General features: G+C 42.7%; 1 protein-coding gene across 10 annotated transcripts; it reads left to right on the top strand.

The window, feature by feature from the left end:
* The first annotated feature begins 212 nt into the window (after positions 1 to 212).
* casp8 (caspase 8, apoptosis-related cysteine peptidase) lies at positions 213 to 24,153 on the top strand. 10 transcript variants are annotated; one of them, XM_015957460.3, is made up of 12 exons: positions 213 to 346; positions 755 to 900; positions 3,041 to 3,216; positions 3,667 to 3,772; positions 10,902 to 11,031; positions 14,292 to 14,353; positions 14,486 to 14,546; positions 14,649 to 14,686; positions 14,758 to 14,869; positions 14,994 to 15,121; positions 16,899 to 17,275; positions 18,579 to 19,011. In XM_015957460.3, exons 2-12 carry the CDS (start codon positions 793 to 795, stop codon positions 18,715 to 18,717), a joined length of 1,437 nt encoding a protein of 478 aa, XP_015812946.3. In that variant the 5' UTR covers positions 213 to 346; positions 755 to 792; the 3' UTR covers positions 18,718 to 19,011. The 10 variants fall into 10 exon arrangements, 8 of the variants coding, with proteins under 8 accessions (XP_015812946.3, XP_054607890.2, XP_054607794.2 ...); XR_008566060.2 differs by lacking the exons at positions 213 to 346; positions 755 to 900 and adding exons at positions 19,500 to 19,548; positions 24,040 to 24,153 and having other exon boundaries at positions 2,747 to 3,216; positions 18,579 to 18,734; XR_011515502.1 differs by lacking the exons at positions 213 to 346; positions 755 to 900 and adding exons at positions 19,500 to 19,548; positions 19,859 to 19,980 and having other exon boundaries at positions 2,747 to 3,216; positions 18,579 to 18,734.
* The last annotated feature ends 508 nt before the right edge of the window (positions 24,154 to 24,661 follow it).

Here is a 24,661-nt window from a genome sequence, read left to right as displayed (position 1 = left end):
TAACAGTCCTTCGTTTTTGTCTAACTGTTTTTTCTTGTTTGTTTTTATCTTTATATCTGTTTTTCTTTGGTGTAAAGCTAATTATATGTCTGTTGCAGCTGCCTCTTGGCCAGATCGCTGTTGTAAATCAGAATGAGTTGTCAATCGACTCATCTGGTTAAAAAGCTTTTATTTTGTTAGGACGGAAATAAACGTAATATCCTCTGAAAGTGAAAGGTGACAGACGACGGGAACCTAAAACAACTTCAGCCAAACTCGATTAAAGTTTTACTCTGAGGCAGAACTAAAGTAACGACCCGCTGAGCGACATTTCTCCCTCCCGCCTCTTTGATTCGGACTCGGACAGGTGAGTCTTCCTGTTTCGGCGTTCTTCGGTGCTCAGAAGTCTCATCACCTTGTTATATCAATGTAAAACAATTTATATTAATTTTATAGCGCGCCTCAGTCATGAATGATAAAAACGTGTTAAAGTTTGGGAAGAAGTATTTATTTTTAAATTACGTCATCACGTACATTTGCGTATAACTAGCAGGAAGTAAAAAACAAAAGTTTTGAAACTATGAATCAGTTATATAAAACAGTTTTATTCAAATAAAAGTGTTGTTGATCTTAATGATATGATTATTAAACATTTTCCTCTTTTTATGATTTAAAAAAGTTTCCTGTTTGTGACTAAAAAGATCTATAGATATGTAGCCAATGTTTCTGGGCTTTCCCCACATATCGTTCTTGCTTTTTTGTTCTCATCTGGCAGCTTTGATCTGAGAGTTGGTGGTGTGCTGGTGGCAGGAGATGGACCGGTATCTGCTGTCCCGTATAGATGATGACCTGGAGTCCTCTGAGGTTGCAGAGCTTTGCTTCCTGTGTGGTGACGTTGTCAGCCGGAAGCGCCTCGAGGGGGTGAGAATAGTTTAGCCTCATTGTCTTTGTAGCAACATGAATATTAAAACATTAAATAGAGGAAACAAGCTAGTCAACATGCCTAATGTAGATCTCTTGAAGCAGAGCCGGCCCAAGGCAAATGCGAACTAAACGACTGCTTTGGGCCCCCACATCACCAGGGGGCCCCCAGGAGCACCAAGGTGACATGAGTAAAAAACAATGTATTTGTATTACTTTCTATAGTGTCATTTGGTTTTAGTTTGTAATGTAGCACACTTTACACATGTTTCAAAAATTTAAAACAAAAGATAGTAAACCAAAGTTTTTTACTGTAAATTCAGTGTTTGTCTGCTGATGTTTTTTTCAAATAGCTGAATTAATAAACTACACTTAATTCATTCACTGCCAAATGATGACTAAAGTCGTCATTTGCATTTTTTTTTTTACTGTGTGGGCATCAGAACGAGCCCCTGCACCATGAGAACAAACATCTCAGCTCTAAAGCCGATCTTCATCCGCATACGTCACACGTCAGGTGATCAGGAAGCAGAAAATCCATGTGTTAGGAGATCGTTTGGGGCCGCTGCTGTAAAAACAAGTGAGGCGCGAACCGGAAAAGCGTCTGCTGATCACAATTCAACGACGGATTACGAAAGAACAGATAACGCTCGAAACATGCGGATTCTTCCTGATGCAAGAGGTGAGTCTTTGCTTTGTTTTGGTTATTTTGGCGTCGACATCATATACATCATCAACGTTCTGTGACTTAAAAAGAAACAGTAAAAATGGTGAGAAACGCTGGCAGCGAAGGGCTTTACCGATCAGGAAATGGCTGGCAGCGAATGAGTTAAAGGGACTTTAAAGAGTTTTGAATTTTAATGCTCGTGATTGCCCCCTCAGGCCAAAAGCGTAATGGCAGCATTAATAGTAGGCTCGTGCACGAGGCGCGCATGCTGTACGTGCACACTCCTAAACGAAAATAACAGCTGAGACGAAGCTCTGTGAAGCTGAGGGGGTCAGCTTCACAGAGCTCTGAGAGCTGATAGTCCCTTGTGTGTGTGTGTGTGTGTGTGTGTGTGTGGCCCGGAGGACAGAGGACAGGAGAACGCGCGGCTAATTAATTAAATAATTTGGTTCCTTTCTCTTCAGCACAGCCGACAAAGGTTTAAGATGGGTCAGTCTTCCTGCATGCTCAGATTTCCCTTGCTTGAAAAATTGTTCCAAAATGAAAGTTGAACCCACATCTTTTTTATCTGTGAATTCAATGCCGTTGGGCGAGTCTCAAATAAAAATTTGGGCATATTACCGTAAAAAAATATACCATTAATGCAAAATAGAGACTCTAACAAAACCATATTCACTTGGAAAATCGAACCCGGGTCTTCTGCATGGGAGCACGTCGTCTTACTAAGTGAGCTAAATCGCCAGTAACATCTTTTGTATCTGTAATATTGATATCCTTGATGACACCTGAAACAACGTTCAAAGAACGGTTCGGAGCGAAAATGGCTATTTTGTTGCTAATTTGGAGGAAATATCTAGAAGAAAGTAGCTAAGGGTCCTCAGAAATGTAGCTAGATTCATCACTAGAGGTTAGGAACAGCAACAAAGTCGCTGAGTTGGCACTGCCTCTCTCTCTGCTGCTAAAGCTACGGATAGCAAATGCTACGGGCTATGCCTGAGCGTGAACATGCATGAAGCAGCCTGCTCGACCCGAGCAGCTCTCTTTTTCTGTGATTTTACAGAAAAACAGGCAATCACAGTAAAAATGCCAGGGCTCATTCTACAGGACCAGGGCATTGCAGGAGAATGTATGAAGAAGACATTTATTATTTCTATACATGTTTTGGCTGTCAAACTTCCATAATGCCCCTTTAAATAACACTCTTCATTTTAAAATGCTAATTAATTAGAGTGTGGTTTGCTGCCCCGATAAAGTTCAAATCAATATCCACAATAACACCAGATCGATGAGAGCTCATTACAAAGGATGCTAATGATAGTGGGCATGTTACACAAATGGTGCAGCTTAGGAATAATGAATCATCTGGTGTTGACTTTTTGGATTGGGGGGCCCCCAAGGGAAACCTGTTTAGGGCCCCACAATGGCTTTGGCCGGCCCTGTCTTGAAGTGTGTTTTGTAAATGTGCCCTTACAGATTGTGGATGCAAAGGGGCTGTTTATGAGACTGGAGGAGAAAGGTCTACTGGACAACCCTTCGTTCCTCTGCCAGTTGCTCCAAACTATCCATCGAGCGGACCTCACCGACCTGCTGGAGGCCAACAGTAGACCACAGGAGGAGACAGATGCTCTTCCTGTCCTGTCTCAGTACAGGTAAAAACAGGATTCTGGCTCAGCAGCATAAAGCTGTAGAAGAAGGTTTATTCCATAATTGTCACAATGTTTTAATCTCAGTTTTTTATCACAGTTTGCATAAACTGCAACAAAACTTAATCGCAAAGAAAAACCCAAGCACTCTCTGTGAGGTCGGGTCAAACAGATGGACCAAAATAAACCCAGGAGCTTGTTCCTAAATGAGGGTAGAAGATCATACTCATGTATGTACCGGGTAATCCCAACACATCTGGGGTTTCACTCAACAATCCTCATTAGACATAGGATGTGTTAACCATGAGCCTTTTGGATGGGAGGTGAAACATCTCCAACGAGAAGAGAAGATTTTGTTTATCTTTAACTTTAACTTAATTCCCCGGATGAATGAGAGTCTACTACACCAACATACCTTCTGATTATTATGTACAGTTACCTTTTTGTGTCTGGCAGGGTGATGCTGTACACGATACATGAGGATATGACTACAGAGAGTCTGGACAAGATGAAGTATCTGTTGAACGACAAGTTGAACAAAAGACAGCTGGAGATGAGCAGTGTGAGAACACACACACACACACACACACACACACACACACACACACACACACACACACACACACATACACACACACACACGCACACACACACACACACATACACACACACACACACACACACACACACACACACACACACACACACATACATGCATGCAAGAATTAATGAGATGTTCTCCTTTGTTTTTTTCTGAGTGAAGCACTTGCTACATTAGCATCATGAATGTCTAGTTACCAGTGGGACACCGCTCTTGTCTAATTATTGCATTTGAGTTTATAGAATATTCTGCTGTCCTCACATTTTTTAATGCACTTAATTCTTAAACAAACTCACAATAGAGCTCCGGACGTCAAGTGACTCTCAGAGAGTAGACGCCATGTTGGCAGGCAACAAAGGTAAACAAAATGAACGGGATCGGCTTGGATTTTACTTCGTCGGAGTTTACTTCACACTTTAAAACCGAAGAAATCATTTTATATAGTCAGAAATTAAATAGACTAAACATCTCCGACCCTTACCGTGCCCCTGGGATACTTTATAAAAACGCCAGAAGCTGTCGGCGCGGACTTCTTACGGACCTGGCCAGGGAACGCCTTGGGATTCCCCCGGAGGAGCTGGCCCAAGTGGCTGGGGAGAGGGAAGTCTGGGCCTCTCGACTTAGGCTACTGCCCCCGCAACCCGACTCCGGATAAGCGGATGAAAATGGATGGATGGACAAATAACAGATTTACACGTAAGTAGTTTAAATAGAATGCTGTGCTGTTTGAATGTATAAACTGAACACCAAGAGAAATCACTAGTTTGATTGTTTTCCGTGAATAAAATAAATATATCAGGCAGGAGCATCTCAGGATCTGTCTGAGATCTGTCTCGGTGAGACAGATAATAGCAATCCAAAGTGCTTTTTATGTGTGATCTGACAATTGATCAACCATTGCTTAAAAATGAAATATAGCTTAGCCGGTTAATTGCTGTGATCATAAAACACGTAAACGGCAGCACGCAGAACTCACGAGGCAACGTTTTACGAGATGTTTACTTATTGCTATGAGTAATAAGACAGAAAAAGCCACGCCAAAATAAGTTTAGGAAGCCCACTAAGAATCATAATAAAAGCATTTAAAATAAATACCATACACAGTTGAGGAAACATTGGTTTAAGTACCTGATATGAAGCGGTCGCTGCATAAGTGAAAACCTTTACTCTCGGGATCCCACAGCTTCATTTTCGCCCGGTCACTAGCGCGTTTTATTACAATGATCCAACGTTTGCGGCGCTCCGGATCTTGGGGAATCCTGTAGACGGCTCATTCCTTATGTCGTCCGCGTCTGTTCTGCATCCTGGGGCACAACAGGAATCTACCATATCTACTGTCTGATTGAGTTTTCTGACAACAACAAATAGTCCAGCTGCGGGCTTCTGCCTGCCAAGATGGTGCAGTTTCAATTTGAACTGTTGCCTGCCAGGAGAAGTGACGTCAACTCCCGGAGCTCTATTGGAACAAAACAGAGTAGTGCGTTGATGATGCAACATATATGTGTGTATATATATATATATATATAAAATTCTGTGTTTCTGAGACGAGTCACTGTCTAAACATCACATGCATTACTATCATTAAGCAGTGAGGTGTGTTGAAGCTGTCATCAGCTAAGGGGCGGATGCTTAAATGCATCAGGGGCAGCTAGGAACGAGGAAGTTGTGATCAGGCTGGAGATCACACCAGATTCGCTGCTGCAGGCGTGAATCTGCGGGTCTGCAGCATCCCCTTATTAACTTGACAGCAGAACTTCCCATGTAAGGAAGGTCCGCTCACCTGTTCGTCAGATCATTTCCTCGCCATGATCTTTTATCTTCCCATCATCCTCCAGTCATCCAACTGGAACCAGTAAGTGTTCCTGATCATTCTCAGAATATGTCACGCCTGCTCTGGTGTTAAAAGTTAGTACATTTAAGTCCTAGTTCATATTTGTGCCTGTTCTACTGTTATTTTGAAGGATTATTATTTATATGTGTGTTTTTACTACATTATGAGTAGAGATACTAATAAAAACTCCCAATTATACAAACAAGTGAAACTGGAAAAATTAGAATCTGGTGCAAAGTCAAATTTATTTCAATTATTCAACTAGACAGAGAAACTATTTAAAGGCTCAGGAACCCTTTGCAGGTGTTTTCTATTTGTAATTATAAATTTTAGTTGATTTGGGTCTTGTTTCATATCACACAGTGACATTTGAATAATTAAAATGCATTTTTTTAAATGATTTAGTTTACAGTAATAACCATGTCTAATGTTTCATTCTCTGCCTCATAATTTTAATTAAAAGTTTTGCTCTGAGAGCACATTTTCCTGAATGATTAAAATGCGATTAATTTAGATTAATTAATTACAAAGCCTCTAATTAATTAGATTAAAATTTTTAATCAAGTCCCAGCCCTAATTTCAACCCATTTTCTAAAGTGCAGCATTATGTTAAATGCACTGGGTTTTACCCTATTAAATTTAAATTTCATGGTTAAACAGTACATATTAAAATCTAAGCTCAGCTCGGCGGTGACCTAAAATACATAAATATAATTTTACTTACCGAAAAAAATGAAGTGGAGACTCCTTGGACGCTCTTATTAGTGCAATTAATGCCACAGCAAGTCATTTTGTCCAACAATTGCATGAATAATATCCAAAAAAGAACGCACAAACGCTACAACTAATGATCTAATTTGAGAGACTGAAAATGGCGGAACAGTTTTCAGGCGAGGCAGAGGCTCAGACTGAGGCCTTTACCCGGAGTTAGCTCTGCGGTCATGTGAGTCTGATGCTCATTAATTATACAGAATTTGAGGCTTTTAATACACTTAAACAGAAGAGTGACAAAAAATTCACCCCCCTCAGAGTTGTCATGAGTGTAAACTAGATCATTTAAGCCAAAAACGTGTTGGTACCAGGCTGTAAACATGTTTATTTCTGCTGTGTAATTGGTATTTTTAACATGGGAGTCAATGAGGATTTGCCCGCTTCTGACACCAGCCCCCAGCGGATGAGGGTGGAACTGCAATTTATTTCACTTCCACATTGGCCTCAATTTCTGTCCTGCATTGTGGGGGCTTGGTCAGGACCCGCACGGGGCCGGCCAACCTCGAGCCCCCAGGCCCCCACCCAGACCTACTCAGCCGCCAGGCAGCGGCCCATGGCCACCGCCAAGACCCCCAAGGGACCCCACGCACCACCGCCAGTAGTCCAGCCCCCAAGGCAACCCAACCACCTCCAGAGGGGGGCAGCAGCCCCCCAGCCCCAGACGCCCCCAGTTAACCCACCCTCAGGGAACGTCCGGATACTCCAAGCTCAGACCCTTCACCCCACCACCCATATCATCCCGCAGGACAATATCAATGACCCCCCCATCATCGCTATGTGATGGAACCGATCAAAGGAGCCCAAAGAGATTGACTTGAAGTGGAAGCAGAGGCTGTATCAAGTGCACTAGACATTTTCCTAAAAAGCCTCTTTTTTTACACCACATCGTTTCTCAACTTCTCTGTTGTGCATTCTCTCCATCGTGATAATAACGGCGCACTGAGCAAAAGGGAGCGGGTGTCTCATAGTATAACCATCCCTGTGTCACTGAAGGAAATTCAGATGAGCCACAGAGCTGCGTGTGTAAAGGGGAAGGTAGTTGAAACTCCCGATGACTTTATTTGCCAAATGCAGGAAAAGCCAAAGTGTCTGACGGCTGCAGAAGCAGAGATCGCAGGTTGACGCCTGCGCCATCTCTAGTAGAAGCGTGAGCCTGCAGCAGCAGTAGATGTAAATCGGCGGTCTCCAGCTCTGCAACTGTACCTTTGTCTTCGGCAAATCAGCCCGGCCGAAAACGGTTTATGATTGGTCAGTCCTCGTGCACATGTGCAGATTATAGTTCTCTTTCATTACTCCCGGAAGAACGGTTCAGAGTGCAAATGGTTTCTTTGTTGCTAATCTGTGGGGAATATCTACAAGAAAGTTCTACAGAAAGTAGCAAAGGGTCCTGAGAAATGTTGCTTGGTTTGTCGCTAGGCGCTTTTTGGAAAAAAAGTCGTTGAGGGGGTCAAGAAGTTGTTAGGAACAGCGACAAAGTCGCTAAGTTGGCAACACTGGACTCAACTCTGTCTCTGCGCATGCAAATCTCTCCCTGCTCTACTCAACAAGTAGCCTCTCCACCAGTCAATCACAGGCAGCTCTTTTTTATCCAATAAAAGCATGCCCAGGAAATACTGCTTTACAGAAAAACACCCATTTAACAGATCACTGAACTGCTTTCTGCTGCTGGTTAACTACCAGTCACCATCCACTGTCTGCAAAATACTTTGTTGTAATTCATGTGTCATGATTAGGGTGACCATATTTGACTTCCAGAAAAGACACATTGCCCATTCCTAAAACTGTTAATTTGCACTCTTTTCAGTTAAAGAGGACTTTTAATTTCAACATATAAAGTGTTTCTTCTCTGTTTGGTTAGACATAAATGATCCCTTGATGTGTTAAAGGAAGTGAACAGTGGAAATGTCCCAGGAAAAGAGGAGGGTTAATCAACCTAATTAAATATAATTATATGAAGTCCTCTTTATCTGAAAAAAGTGCAATTTTCCTGGCAGTATTTCCTGGACATGCTTTGATTGCATAATGGAGAGCTGTCTGATTGGCTGACGGAGAGGCTACATTGCTTTGTAAATTGCAAATTGAGCAACAACAGGGAGATTTGTGCAGGCAGAGACGGAGTTGAGCATGAGAGAGAGGGCTGCACACGACTGCAGAGCAGGTTGTGCTCTTGCAGATTGATCACTGCACGCTCCAGTTGGTGGCACAAAAATTACTCCACACTAAAAACCTGAACCAGAATATGGCCGAATGTGTATATTATTGACCGTTTTTCTATATTATATATTTTTTCTATAGTATATATTAAATTATAGGTACATATATGTATCTATAATATAGTAAACAGCCAGTTTTATATATGTCACATGTATTCAAAAGCTATATCAAAACATATATTAAAACCTATATGTTTATGAATTCTTTCCATGTGGGTTGTCACTTGCTTAATATTTCCTATGTTTACCAATGGTAAAGAAAGGAGATATTGTACTCATCTAACTTTAACATAAATTTTGGCAGCTTAATGTGACGCTATGGAAAATGCCATCATCATGAGCAACCAAGCATAGGCTATATTAGGCTAACAGTTGTCCATATTCTGTCCCATTTATCCACCAATGGCTGTTTCAGTTATTGTGAGTGAAAACTAAATGGCATAGTAGCATTTGTTTTGGCATTAGAAATTGAAAATGTTTTTTAATGTGTTGGCTAGATGGATATACGAAGATTTTTTTAAGAGAGTGAGTGAGGAACAGGAGAGAGACCAAGTGGTTGATGCTGAGGAGATCTGCATGGTCAAGGTCAGTGATCTACAGCGAAAACAGGGGCGAGCGCACCGTTATGAGCATTTACCCGAGCACAAAGTTCCCAAGCAAAATTGAACAGTTTTCTATTTAGGAGTGAACAGGTAAGAGACCTTGAGAAAAAAAAACTATAATTATCATCTTACCTGCAACCTTATGTCAAGTTGTATCTGTATAGTTGACTTTCTGTATTATAAGTTCTACTACTTGCTGGATATTTTTATATATACTGTTATTTTGTCTTGTAATTGTTAATTACATACTCCTTTATTCCATGTCATATCAGTGTTATTCATATATTAAAACTGTCAACTGCACACTCATTTGGCAGAGTAAAAGTTTGACAATTATTCATTTGTTCTTTATTGTCACATTTCAGTAGCATTTATAATTAAGCAAGTTGTAATTAAACAAATTAAATAAATGACCACAACATTTCCCCCTGTTAAGTGCAGTAGACTGAAATTAATAGCTTTATTTGGAAATGTAACATATCTAATTTTTAATGGACTTATATAAAATCTTTCTTCAACATAGACCCCACTAATGAACTGATTGTTATTTTTTATAAAAAAAAGAGAGAAAATGCACAAAGGTAGGAAAGGAAAAGAAAGTGATAAAATAATAGGTTTTGTTAAATGTTCTTCGTATAATGAATTAATTAACAAAGTTTTTGCAGGGTGTGACAAAAAATGTTCAAGGTCAAGCTCCTGGTTCTAAGCCCCCCCCCCCCCCCCCCCCCCCCCCAATCTCTCAACCCTAGTGACGCCCATGCTTAATGGAGCTTGCTTCTTGTTCTTGGACACCTTTAAAATGCTCCAGAAATGTCTTCCTTCCTCCACAAAATCTTAGGTGCGCAAATGCGTGCTGCAGCTATTTTTCAGGTGCGCATTGTTCATTTTGACAGCGCATGCACACCTGCAGACCACTTATGTGCACACCTGTTTATAGTTAATAATCAGTATATGTTTTTATAATATGAACATGTTTATTTTTATTTATTATTGACAGCAGAACAGTTTCCTTTAAACCCTTGTTATTGCAACAGAATCACAGCAAACCTGTTGTATCCGGAGGTAGTTTTGGCTTGCTTTAACTCCCCCTAGTGACCATTTTAAATCACTGCCGTAAAAACAAACTGTCTTCCCCTCCGCTTCACTGTGCGCCCAAGTTTTCAAACCAGCTGACAAGATATTAAAGTTATCCATACAAGCGCAGTAGCATGTTTGAGAAGTCTGCGTCCAGTTTGAACCATTGTCCGTCTCGGAGCTCTCTCTCGTCATTCAGAAAATACTTTCTCGATGTTGACTCTTGTTTGACCCCTCCTGCAGTCAGATGTTTTTTCTCTTTATAGCTTCATCTGATGAATGTTTTCTTTGTTTCGTTGGAGGCTCTGCCCTGATGAACATGTTAGAATAAACGCTCACCATCTCTAGCTCTTCCGTTCTCAGGCGTGAACATGGATTGCTGGAAAGCCTTCATGCTTCTCATGAGAGGCACGATTTTTCACCGGTCCGGAGAGGCTCGAGTAGCAAACGCAGCATTCCCTCACGAGGAGTAAAGGGGGCTGTGAGGCTTTTCATTCACCCAGGATAGGGTCATTTGAGCACCTGCTGGCCAGAGAAAATTATTTTAAAATATGACAATGTTACTTTGTGTACATCTAATGAATGAAATCTGATTACAGACGGCTTTGGGTGTTTTTGCTGAAATGGAAAAGATGGGAATAATCTCAAAATCCAACGTTACTGAGCTCCACCGGATCCTGTCAGAGATTGATCAACAGCTGGCACTGACTGTACAAAACTACATGAACAGTAAGAGGAACACACAATTTTTAAATAATTTACACTATATTTCTAGATGTGCCTGTTTCAGGAAGTGCAAGCCTGCTGGATGAAAAAGTAGCTTCAGAGAACAGGATTTGGAGTCTTATTTCCTGATATTTGGACATCTGGCCTCTGATTGGCTAACTGTAACGCAACTCTACCACTGACTGTTTGCTCTGCAACGTTGATGTTTTGTCTCCACAAATAGCACAAGCCTGAAGGAGTTCTGCTGTGTGGTGGAGTTGCTAATGCTAATGTTAGCATCTAGCCAAGACATGCTCTGCTGTTTGCTGGATGCTAAAGCAACAACATCCTTCCCCGTCGCGTTCAGTGACCGTGTGACTTAGATCTGTCAGGCTTTTCAAATCCTAGAGCTTCGCTGTCTGAAGCTAATGCAGGAGGTAGGTGTAGGAGATCGTTTTCATGTTCAGCCTGCATAAAAAACTCAGAGTGACTGATTAAAATCAGAAATAATCATGAAAAATGTTTCTGCAGTCAACAATACCTTTAACTCGTTAACGGCCAGCGTTTTTACTGTTTTTTTGAAGAGTCACAGAACATTGTGCTCCATGATTATGTAAACGCCAAAACTACCAAACGAGAAAGTAGAATCAGAAGGAATCACCGCATTTTTAGGTTTATCCGTTCTTTCGTAATCCGTTGTCAAAACGTGGGCTACAGCTTTTCCAGTTGGCACCTTACCTTTTCACAGCAGAGTCCCAAAACGATCTCCTAAATCATGGATTTTCTGCTTCCTGATCATGTGAAGTGTGACATACGTAGATGAAGATCAGCTTTAGAGACGTGATGTTTATTCTCGTGGTGCGGGGGCTCGTTTCGACGCCCTCCCCGTTAAAAAATGTCTTTGATGACTTTAGTCGTCAATGGCAGTAAACGAGTTAATGGCGTCTTATCTGTTTTTGGTTCTACCATTGTTTTTCAACTAAACCTGTTCTTCTCAACTTTCACTGTTCTGCACACTTTTAAGAGCTGTAATTAACCCTCATCATCACCATCATCATGCTTTACGTTTATCGAACACACACACACACACACACACACACACACACACACACACACACACAATAATCGGATGACTAGTAGTAGTTCCTATGTTAAAGCTGTTAAAGCGAATCTGCAAACCATCTAGGTTTTGAAGGCAAACACAGTCATGGAACACTCACCCCTCCCCTCTGGTGCCTTCACTGGTTCTGCGTCCACCAGAACCGGAAACCCGCATTGCCAAAGGAAACGAGAAAGCGCTAAACACCAGTCAACGTTTCTAAGTCCAAACGTCTTTTGCTGTCCGTTACTTTAAATAATGTTTTTATTTTTTGGGGGGACTCTGGTAGTTTGTCCTAAAGTTGAAGTGGTAGCAGCCGGCTGTTTCTCCTTCTCTGATAGTTATAAGCGGCGGACCTCTCACACCAGTGGTGTTCTGCTGCTTAAGCCGGGCGGACACTGTGCGACTTTTTCACTCGCAGCGTTCAGCTTCAGCTCAAACTGTACGACTTCCTCGCAGGGCAGATCTCACGAGTCATGTGCTCACACTGCACGACCCAGTTCTCGCATGCGACCTAACTGCTCACACTGTACGTCTGGTAGCAACACGTCGGCCCTAAAAATATGCTAAAAATAGCAGTTTTTACTCAACACGTCAGTCTTTTTTGTCTTGTTTTGCCTGTTGTCCTTCGGGAGTGCTGCAGGAGGACACACAGGGATTTATGGGGGTTGGATGAGGAAAACGAAATTAAGAAAGTAAATCTGTGTTTTGTGATCAGTTTAATTTGACGTGAACACGACAAACACGCTTTCTTGACAATCTTTGTGAGTAAAAAAACGTGTAGAAACAAAAACGAACAGCGTGTGTTATTAGGGAAATAGCGAGGAGCAGTGTTGATGCAGGATTGCGCGTGCGCCGTGAGCGGTTCTGATACTTTTTTGGGTCGCAGCTGCTCGCAGCGCCGCTTCAACAGTGCAATACCCTCACGAGGGACGAGCGAAATTTTAAACACGCCAGAAGTCCTTGCGACCTCACGACTGCTGATCGGTAGCTGGTCACGTGGTGTTAATCGCCTCTAACCCCCTGTACACTACACGACCGCTCGGCGCAAAACTCGCCCCGATGTCGTGGATTCTCGCACGAGTGGAAAATCGGCTCAAAAAAGTCAAAAAGTCGCACAGTGTACGCCCGGCTTAAACACACGAGTGCAGGGCTGAAAAGAGTCATTGAACGATTCGAATGGTTGGATTCATTAAATTCCTTGATTCATTTTTTTTACTGATTTGAAGCTTTGTTAAATGTGTGCACCACAGTCTGAACACGTTTTACTGGCACACGATGTGGTGATTTAGGTGCTGTGGAGGAAAATAGAGAAACCAGCAAAGCCACAAACCATTGTAAAAGGCAGAAACGGTTTAAAATTTGGGATCAAGAGTTAAAATATGGGCAGATTAGCTAATGCTAAGCTAGCACGTAGCATGCTCACGATCAAGTGGGGTTCAGAAAAAACATGATGGTTGTGAATGACTAAATTCTACAAGTGGAAGAAACATCACCCATTTCTGTGGATGTCTGTAGCTGCAGCGGTATGGAGCAGAACCGCTGCAGCTGCCTGGAGTCTGCTTGTTGCTACTGAGAGTCAGCCTGAAATGGCTCGTTCTGCATCTCCTCTAAAGAGTAGCTCAAAACTCAACTTTTCATGCTGGCTTATGTGTAGATCTGCTGCTTGCTTATTAGCTTCTTTTCCTGCTTCAGTTGCTGTTCTTTCTGTATCCCTTCTTCACTTCTTAGTTTAGGGGCTGCATGGTGGCGCAGTGGTTAGCACTGTTGGCTCGCAGCACGAAGGTCGCAGGTTCGAAACTCGGCCGCGGCCTTTCTGCGTGGAGTTGCGTGTTCTCCCCATGCATGCGTGGGTTTCCTCCGGGTACTCCGGTTTCCCCCACAGTTCACAACATGCCCTATAGGTTATAAATTGTAGGTCGCTTTGGATAAAAGCGTCTGCTAAATAAATAAACATAAACATAATAAACATAGTGCTTGTGAATTACATTGTGATTTTGTTTTTCCTTTAAAAGGTGCTACAGAAAATGTTTTTAATTGTCTTCTTTGTTAACTTCCTTAATGTGAAGCACCTTATTAGAAGGAGGCTCTATAAATAGACCTAAGGTGTGGCTATAGGTTGTGTAGTTGTGCTTCGGGGTTTTCCACAGGCGTTTTCATACTAATTTGCCATTGCTCTCTTCAGGAGTTCAACATCTACAAAGACCACCTCTAGATGCCCCTTCCCATGGCAGCATTGACCAACAGGTGTGTGTGTGTGTGTGTGTGTGTGTGTGTGTGTGTGTGTGTGTGTGTGTGTGTGTGTGTGTGTGTGTGTGTGTGTGTGTGTGTGTGTCCTTGAATGATTGAGCTGACCCAGCGACTCTTTTCCCCTCTCAGAGACCCAACAGCATGGCTCTGCTTCAGAATTCTCCGTGTGTCTGTGAGACTCAACCCAACAGTAAGTCTCTCACTTTAAATTTGTTTACTCAAAACATTCATAACCCTTCTTCCTAACAGTCAGAAAACATTTACATCCTGCCATTCTGTATTTGTTCTTTAGGTACAGGACCGCTTGTTTGTTGTGATTTATCCAGTGAGGTAATGTACTTCCAGACTTGTGGCTGCATCTCTTAATTCGTCCCTTAATCCGATGTGTTTGTGTCCTGTAGACAGAGTTTTACCTTCTGACTCATGTTCCCAGAGGCCGCTGTGTGATCATTAACAATATGATCTTCCCAGCGGAAAACTTGTCGAATCGTAGGGGAAGTGAAAAGGATGAAGGTATGTTATTTCTACACGTGACTGGCTACTCACGAAGCTCTGTGGAAATCACAGGTCAATGCTGCTGATCTAATATGTGAAGTGGTAAACTGGTTTGTTCTTTTTGTCCCTTTTTCTGTGACAGAAGCTTTGTCTGAACTGTTTCAGCGATTTGGCTTTGAAATCGAATTATTCTCAGACCTGGATGCAGAACAACTTAACAAAACAATCAAAACTATGACTGAATGGGATTATTCACAACATGACCTGTTGGTAGGTAGTTTCAGTGTCAGAGCTGCGTCTGCAGAGATTAGGCACACATAACGACCCTTAGGCTGCGTTCACACTGCAGGCCTTGATGCTCAATTCTAGTTTTTTGAGTAAATCTGATTTTTTTGTGTGGTTGTTCACACTATGACTGAAACTCTCCTGAACTCTTCTGTCAGCGCTTCTCCTCAGGAACATCCACACACACCGCTTATCTCCGCTGACTCAGTGACGTAGGAGATGGATTTAATGAGACATGACCGTTCAGACTGCAGTCGCTTTCAAAAACATCAGATGTGTGTCGGAATCATTGACATATAAATATTGGACAATGGGTTTCCATAGACTCCAATAACACGTTTTTGTACTAAAATGGGAGGTGGCCACCACCGCCATTTTGACCGTGTCACAGGTTCCGTCAAGCCCAGACGATTCTATAAAAGGGAAGAGAGGAGGAGCTGAGGGTGGGGCTGTAAGGCTGGGATCAACTGACGACACCCGGTCGAACTAGCTACAAGCTAACCCAAAGCTAATGCGGAGGTGGGAGCTAAGCTAACGGAGGTAGCAACCTAGCTACAACCGGAGTTAACTGTGCACAACACCAGAGCTTCTGAGTCAGAGATACGTCGGGCTGACCGCTGGGTAAAACCGGGTGGAACACAGAGGTCTCTGAGAGCTCCACAAGCTGGCAGCCGCACAGCAGACAAGCACCGCTGCGATCTGAGATGCGCCGAGCTGCGGGGAGGGGAGAAACGGTTGGAAAACATCGGTCTCCCGAGAGCTCCACAAGCCGATAGTCGGAACCCAGCTCCACCAACATGTTATATTTCAACCCATTTTCTAAAGTGCAGCGTTATGTTAAATGCACTGGGTTTTACCCTATTACATTTAAATTTCATGGTTAAACAGTACATGTTAAAATCTAAGCTCAGCTCGGCAGTGACCTAAAATACATAAATATAATTTTACTTACCGAAAAAAATGAAGTGGAGACTCCTTGGACGCTCTATTAGTGCAATTAATGCCACAGCAAGTCATTTTGTCCAACAATTGCACAAATAATATCCAAAAACGAATACACAAACACTACAATTAATGGTCTAAGTTGAGAGACTGAAAATGGCGGAACAGGTTTCAGGCTGAGGCCTTTCCCCAGAGCTAGCTCTGTGGTCACATGGGTCTGATGCTCATTAATTATAAAGAATTTTAGGCTTTTAATACACTTAAACAGAAGAGTGAGAAAAAAATTCACCCCCCTCAGAGTTGTCATGAGTGTAAACTAGATCATTTAAACAAAAACACATGTTTTGGTTCCAGGCTGTAAACATGTTTATTTCTGCTGTGAAATTGGTATTTTTAACATGGGAGTCAATGAGGATTTGCTCGCTTCTGACACCAGCCCCCAGTGGATGAGGGTGGAACTGCAATTTATTTCACTTCTGGGTTTGCTTCAATTTTTGACCCGCATTGTGGGGGCTTGGTCGGAATTAGTACTACATATTCAAGTGACACGGATGGCATTTAAAAAAACTGGATCTGTGCATTCAGACTGTCATAAAAAAATCAGATGTGGCTCTCATGTGGGGAAAAAAGCAGATTTAATGCGCTTTTGCCTGCAGTGTGAACGTAGCCTTAGTTGTGTTTGGTTAACGTTCTTTGACTAGTTGTGATTATTTACATGCAAAAGTACAGCGTGTTGTTAAAATGCTAAATAAGTTTAACTGGAGTTGAATTGACACTCACTACTAATTAAATGTACATCTGCCTGTGATCTTTCTGTTAGGTCGTGTGTATTCTTACCCATGGAGAGCTAGGGTGTATCTTTGGCACTGATGGGGGGAAAGTACTGCTGAGAGACCTGATTAGTAACTTCTGGAATGATAAAGTTCCCTCCTTGTCAGGAAAGCCTAAAGTGTTCTTTATTCAAGCGTGTCAAGGTGACCGCTACCAAGAAGGAGCGGCGCAGGGCCCTGTGCAGGAGGAGTCGTTAGCCTGTGAGCCAGATTCGGGTTCTGATGACCTGGATGTCAGCCTGCCTGCGGAAGCAGACTTCCTGATCAGCATGTCCACCGTGCAGCATTGCAAGTCTTTTCGCTCCATCAACAGGGGTTCCATCTTCATCCAGGAGCTCTGCCAACAGTTGCAGAAATCGGCTGAAAGGTGAGGTAGTCTTGAGTAGCGGTCAGGATTTTCTATCAGACTGCCATGTCAGGTTTTTCCTGGCACTTTCGGGCTCCATACAGTATTAGCGGAGAACGTGTAGTTTTTTCTAGATCAGAGGTAGAAAGGCATCTGTAGGAAATGTGGCGCCCCTTCAGAAAACAGACCCACGAGTTGCTGCTGTAGTCTCAACATGCCAGCCTCAGTCATTATGACCTATACTGTGCAGGCTAAATAAATCTGTTTGCAAATGTTTTTAAAAAAAGGAGAAAGTGAAAGCTACAATGGCTAATCTGCAAAACAAGCGGTCACAGAACAACCTCCTGTCAGCTATCGGTTGTTTCTCCTTGTCTGATATAATTGGACGGAGAACCTCTCACACCAGTGGGCTTCAGTTGCTTAATAGTGAGCGTCTAGTGAGTGGAGGACCCAGGTAAATGTGGAAGTGTGGTTCAGTGAGACAGACAACCAGATGGTCCAATCACTGGTTTAAGGCCGAGATGTGTTATTTGCAAATGCAATAATAATAATAATAAATAAACGCTTCATTTGTTTTCTTTTTTTTAATCTCCACAATATCTTTATACCTTTACTATGTTACTCTGGGTAATGACCGAAAGAACGAGATCGCGGATACAAGCGGCCAAAATGAGTTTCCTCCGTAGGGTGGCCGGGCTCAGCCTTAGAGATAGGGTGAGGAGCTCGGACATTCGGGAGGGACTCGGAGTAGAACCGCTGCTCCTCCGGATTGAAAGGAGCCAGTTGAGGTGGTTTGGGCATCTGGTTAGGATGCCTCCTGGACGCCTCCCTGGGGAGGTGTTTCGGGCATGTCCTGCCGGCAGGAGGCCCCCGGGTCGACCCAGGACACGTTGGAGAGGTTACATCTCCAATCTGGTCCGGGAACGCCTTGGGGTCCTGCCGGAGGAGCTGGTGGACAAGGCCGGGGAGAGGACGGCCTGGAGCTCCCTTGTTGGGATGCTGCCCCCGCGACCCGGACCCGGATAAGCGGAGGAAGACGACAGTGACGACTTTACTATGTTCTAACTTTCTTAAGAGACATGAAAACAATTTTAAACTAGCTTTATTTTTTTTTACAGATTTGCCACTGCAGCTCTTTTAGTTTCTCTTTGCTTAAATAATCTGGTTTAGTCGTAGAAGATTCTTTATCGGTAAAACAAATAAAAACATTTACCGATAAAAGGAGCATTCACATGATCACGCTTAGTTTCACACATGGACAGTACTGTGTTAAGACTTCCTACAGTTGGAGACGTTTCATTTCTGTTCTTGTTTTTGTCTGCAGCTCGGAAAACGATGACATACTGACTGTCCTGACTCGTGTGAACAGGGAAGTTGGCAGAAAAGAGTATGAAACATACAAACAAATGCCTCAGCCCAGATACACCCTCACCAAGAAACTTGTTTTTAGATACGTCAGATGATGATGATGATGATGATGGTGAGTTAGAAGTCAGATGTGTGACACAGATCCTCAAAGACTTGATGCAGTTGTAGAAATGTACTTTTCTTCATAATGCACCAGTAATGTACTGGTTTATAGATCACACACCCCAATATTCACTGATTCTGATTTATTTCAAATATCTATACAATAAGTTGTTTTTGTTGACTGTTTTTTTTATCTTTTAGTGTCTGATTATCATGGGAGTTATGATGACAGTAGAAAAACTTAGATGTGGAAGATCTGTCATTTCTAAACCATATAAAGGGACGCTGAGTTCAAGGACAAATGTTGGATTTTTGTAAAGTGCCATTGGGCGTGAACTAAATATGTGAATTTTAGATCAGCTAATGTTGATTCCTGTCACCATCATGTTTTGGTACCTCCCTGTTCAGTTTAGTGTGTGTGTGTGTGTGTGTGTGTGTGTGTGTGTGTGTGTGTGTGTGTGTGTGTGTGTGTGTGTGTGTGTGTGTGTGTGTGTGTGTGTGTGTGTGTGGTGTGATTGATCAAATTAAAATATATTTAACATTTTAGATAATCATATGACAAGAAAGTGATAATGTGATATAATCATGTATTATTATCACTGAGTTTGTGTTCTAAAAATGTTAAACAAATAAACGATGCATAAAAAGGTCCTCGTCATCAGGACCTCACATCTGTGTTAAATGGATTATGTGTGAGTGTATGTTTAACACATCTGCCCTTCATTTATTTGAATGATAATGAATAAAACAACTGAAAAAAATGTATTTTTTCTAGGTGTATGCTTTAACTGGCAAAAGGATGGAGGTGATGTGTCAAGTCTGAGGTAAAGGTATAGAGACCTAAACCTAAACTGGCATGTTTATGATCAAATATTTGTGGATCATGAATTTCTTCTGTATATATTTTGGGTCATTTGCATAGGTGTCTCTAGCCTGCCTTTAGGGGTGCTGAAGCACTCCAGCACCCCTACTGTTAGAGATTTGTTTATTTATCTGTTCATTTTTAATGTTTGTAGTTGCATTTAAGTAACCAGTCAACAAATTGTAATGCAGTTATTTTTTAATGTTTATTTGTCTAGATAGACTTTTAGAATGCTTACTTATTAGAAATACTTGCTGTACATTTTTTTCCAGACATTGCATTGTTGCATTGAATAATTTGGGGAATTTCCGCCCTCCGCTGGCAAAATGCTGAACAACAAGCTGGTTTACAACCGCATTTAGAGAAGGGAAGATGGGGCGTTGCTGCCCTCCAGTGTCTATGAGCTGGTACTACACTTAGTCTTTTTTCCCCATTTAGAAGATGATAATCCTTTGAATAAATTATATGTAAAAAAAAAATTACTTCAGATTTCAGCAGCAAGGTTAATGGGATGCAACAGACCCAGAACTGATTTCTAGAACAAGACATGAGTTCACAAGGGTCCATTGATTAAAAAAGAAAACAATCTTTTATAGAGCACCTCTCAAGGTAAAAGTCACGAGTCGCTTCACAAAAACAAAAAAAATTAAAGTGTAAAAATGTATTTTTTAATGATTAAACATATGTTTAAAATGAGGACAAGAATAAAAGTTGTGACAGAATTTTTTTTAAGGAAATGGAGAGAGTAAATGAATAGGAAAGAGAAATCAATGGATCCCGGGAAATGCAGAATAAGAGCAGAATAAGGAGAGGGTGATGAAGGTCACACCAAAGCCAGCTTGAACAAGTGAGTCTTCAGCTGCTTTTTAAAGGAGACCACTGAGTCCACTGATCTCAGGCTCAGGGGGAGAGAGGTCCAGAGTCTGGGGGCCACAGCAGCAAATGATCCGTCACCTTTGGTCTTTAGCCTGGTGCTGCACAACCAGTAGGCTTTGGTCACTGGACCTCAGGGACCTGCTGGGGGTGTAGGGACTGAGAAGATCATCAATGTGTGGTGTAGAGGGCTGCATCGGGATTGGGTCCCGCGGGACCCAACACAAATCTTGCGGGGGCGGGCGGTGTGAACTTTGCTGCGGGCGGGAACGGTCGGCTAAAAGAAACAGTACGGGATCGGGATGAGTATGATGGAGTCGACAACTGATGTTGAAAAGAAGCTGAAACAAGGTCTTTATGACACAAAAACCAAAGCAAGGCAAGTCAGACATTTGGAGGAGTTTCTCCGACTGTGTTAATATTTCTCATTCAGGTCTCATTTTTGCCGGATGACACAATGCACATTTCCTGCATGGTAATAACTCAATGTGCCTAACAGTAAAAGAGACTAAGTAAAACAATCAATTATAAAGTATGTAAACACAAACAACAAATGGTGTATACATACATAAAATATACACACAAAACTAAAACCTATACATTCAAACTTTGACACTGTTGACCATCACCTGCTACTGGAGAGGCTGACAGACTGGGTAGGCTTATCAGGAACTGCTCTGGAGTGGTTCTCCTCTTATCTTTCTGAGCGTTCTTTTTCTGTGGCCGTCTCCAAGTTTAGGTCCTCCACCACATCTCTTACCCATGGTGTCCCACAAGGTTCGGTGCTGGGGCCTCTGCTCTTCCTCCTCTGTCTGCTTCCTCTTCAGCACATCCTGAGCTCCTTCAAAGGAATCTCCTACCATCTTTACGCAGATGACATCCAACTGTACATCTCCTTTAAGCCACATGAGATGTCTAAGCTGCAGCTTTTACACACCTGCTTAGACTCCATCAAAACCTGGATGGCTGGGAGCTTTCTACAGCTGAATGAAGATAAGACTGAGATCCTCATCTGTGCCCCAGACAAGCTGGTTCCCAAAGTCAGAGACTCTCTTGGTCAGCTTGCTTCTCACACCAAACCTTCTGTCAGGAATCTTGGTGTGATCTTTGACCCAGCTCTCACCCTGGATTCTCATGTCAGTTCTCTTGTTCGCTCTTCCTTCTTCCATCTCAGGAACATTGCTAAGCTGAGTCCCATTCTGTCCCGCTCTGAACTTGAGACAGTTATCCACACCTTCATCTTCTCACGCTTAGACTACTATAACTCTTTTCACGTGTCTGAGCAGAACCAAGTCCTCCAAACACTCCCACATCACCCCGCTTCTCCTCCAGCTTCACTGGCTGCCAGTCAAATTCAGGGTTAATTTCAAGATCCTGGTTCTGGTCTATAGGGCCTTACATGGACACGCACCATCTTACATTGGTGATCTTCTTAGTCCCTACACCCCCAGCAGGTCCCTGAGGTCCGGTGACCAAAGCCTGCTGGTTGTGCAACGCACCAGGCTAAAGACCAAAGGTGACAAATTATTTGCTGCTGTGGCTCCCAGACTCTGGAACTCTCTCCCCCTGAGCCTGAGATCAGTGGACTCCTTTAAAAAGCAGCTGAAAACTCGCCTGTTGAGGCTGGTTTTTGTATGATCTTCTTCACCACTCTCTCTTTATTCTGCTCTCTCCACTTATTCCACCTTCCTCAGGATCCACTGATTTCCCTCTTTCCTATTCACTCTCTCTCTTTCTTACGATTTATTTAATCACAATTGTCTATTTTTGCTAATTTTAAATATATTTGTAACCATTTTCTAAATTCTTTTTTATATTTTTACATTTTTTGTTTTTGTGAAGCGCCTCGTGATTTTTATCTTGAGAGGTGCTCAAGGCCGGATTATAATATGGGCAAACTGGGCACAGGCCCAGGGGCCCACAGCCACAAGGGGGCCCACGTGAGCAGCAGTCTTTTTTTTGTGTGCAGTAGTCTTAACGTTGGAGAAAAAAGTTAACAAGTAATAAACTTGTGCCCGCATTTCTTAAGTTAACAAACATTTCTTGTAACAACGGTAGTTTTTGCATCTTTACTGCCTGCTCCAGCCCCCCCCCCCCCCCCCCCCCCCCCCGCGCAGCGGCCACAAACTCACTGATGCGCCTGCAGCCTCTCAGAGGTCCTGCTGATCTAAACATTGAAAGAATCATTTCATTTTCTGTTCCTCACTTCTGATTACCTTCAATGGTGTCTGTTTGTTGCTACCTGGTACAAAAACTAACTTGTTTTTTATTTGACAATTTTTCTCTCCTGTCTGTTTATCTTCCTGCATCTCCTCTCAATCCTGAAGAAAAACTGCTACATGGCTTCATATATATTCACCTCATGAGTTACCTTTGAACTGCAGTTCTAAAAAGATCTACCGACCGCAAAAATAGCAGTGCTGCGCGCCGGCTGCACCGGTGTGGTGAAGTCACCGGCGGATGAAACCGGTGATGCGCTCCGCAGCAGCGAAACGCATCAGGCACAAATAACAGACGGAAAGCATGAAAGGATATGAGCCGACATGAACGATCGCGTGTTAAATTAGTTTTTGAGGTGGCGACACTTTGAGAATGTTACTGTGGCCGTGCTCAGGAAGCATCTGTCTGGAGCGCATCAACGATCAGAGCTCTGCGCCTCTCAGCTCTAAATAATCCCCAGAGAGTCCACATAGTGGAGATTCCCATCTGTACCTGGTCGGCCCAGCCCGGATAGCATAGCTTGCTTACATATCTTGGTGGCCTGCCTTTTGTCAGGGTGCAACAAGACCTCTTTCTGAGGTGGTCTGATTCAGGCTGACCAGGGCCAACACACCCACTGCTGACAGCAAATTCACACCTTCCATTAGAGCAAGCCTCTGGTTGGTGGGTAGAATCAGCCCACATGGGCTTAAGGCATGCTCAAGTCATCATCATTCATTATCATGCTGATTACCTAGAAACTGAAAATGTCTCTGACTGCATTCCTTGCATGCCTAAGCAAAGATGTGTGGAATCAACCGGGCCAGGCTGGGGCCGACTGGAGCTACCCGGGCAGGGCCGACCAGGTACAGATGGGAATGGCCCAGTAAGCAGTACCATGATCGTTTTTGGGCTAAAAAATAGTCTACAGTCCATCTTCCCTAATGTGTTTGTGGCCCTGCGGATTTTTCTAACTCTACCATTTACAAATTGTGAAGGGGAACGATCATTTTCACAATTGGCAAGAATAAAAAATTAACTGAGAACAACACAAACTCAACATCACCAACGTCACTGATGGCTATTGAATCTCAGCTTGTCAGGAATCTGGACTTTGATTACATTGTAAATGAATTTACTAACAGAAAGGCCAGAAAGCAGTTTTTCTGAAGGCAATAAAGGAGACAAAAAGAGGGGTAAGGAGACAGGAGACAAACAAAAAACATGCAGATATTTCTTCTTTGCAAACCTTTCAATAGCTGTATAATCTTTTAAATAATCCTGCTTTACTTTCTGTTGTACTTTGACAGTGGGATCTCTTTTACAGCAGACTCACTCGCCCCCACTGTCCCACAGATTGACAACATTTTTGTTATTACAGACAGAAGAGAAGACAGGAGCACCGTGAGGAAGAGAGAGACAGAAAACGAGGAGAAAAGAGAGAGGACAGAGAAAGAAAGATATATGAGTGAGGCACAACAGGAAAATCATCAGGTATGAGTGTTTGTGATTAGGTTACAAAGCTATTTTGACCTGGAGGTAAATGCTTTTGTAACAACATAAGTAAGTGATTTTTAATATTGACAATGTTATGAAATATCTAAAAAGTGCTTCTGGGTGACAGTAATGTTGGGGAGGCCGGTGGGGGGTGGGGGGGGTGGGGGGCTAGGCACATTGTGCCCAGGGGCCCCTGCAACGATAATCCGGCCCTGGAGGTGCTATAGAAATGATATTTTCTTCTTCAACTTTTCTGCATGGCTCTTCAGGCTGCGAATGCTGTCATTAAACCAGGGAGGAGATCAGTTTGCTGCAGGAACAGTCACCAGAACGGAGTCCTGTCCATAACCCCCAGGATGTGGAGGAACGGGAGGTTCTCATCATGGATGTCGCTGTGTGATTATATGTCATGTCAATAAGGACCAGAACCTCTGAGGACCTTGTTGAATCATGAAGAATCAAGGTGGAGGTCCAAGAACAGTGTTCCTCGTGTGCTATAAGGGAGC

Source organism: Nothobranchius furzeri, chromosome 11 (assembly GCF_043380555.1).
Source record: "Nothobranchius furzeri strain GRZ-AD chromosome 11, NfurGRZ-RIMD1, whole genome shotgun sequence".
Classification (NCBI taxonomy): Eukaryota; Metazoa; Chordata; class Actinopteri; order Cyprinodontiformes; family Nothobranchiidae; genus Nothobranchius; species Nothobranchius furzeri.
This window is presented reverse-complemented; position numbering and strand designations above follow the sequence as displayed.

Coding starts and splice junctions, on each gene's coding strand:
- casp8 (XM_054751819.2), top strand. CDS start 2,873: ATGCTAATGATAGTGGGCATGTTACACAAATGGTGCAGCTTAGGAATA. Junction 3,773..10,901: donor GACAGCTGGAGATGAGCAGT/GTGAGAACACAC, acceptor ATCTGATTACAG/ACGGCTTTGGGTGTTTTTGC. Junction 14,687..14,757: donor GTTGTGATTTATCCAGTGAG/GTAATGTACTTC, acceptor TGTGTCCTGTAG/ACAGAGTTTTACCTTCTGAC.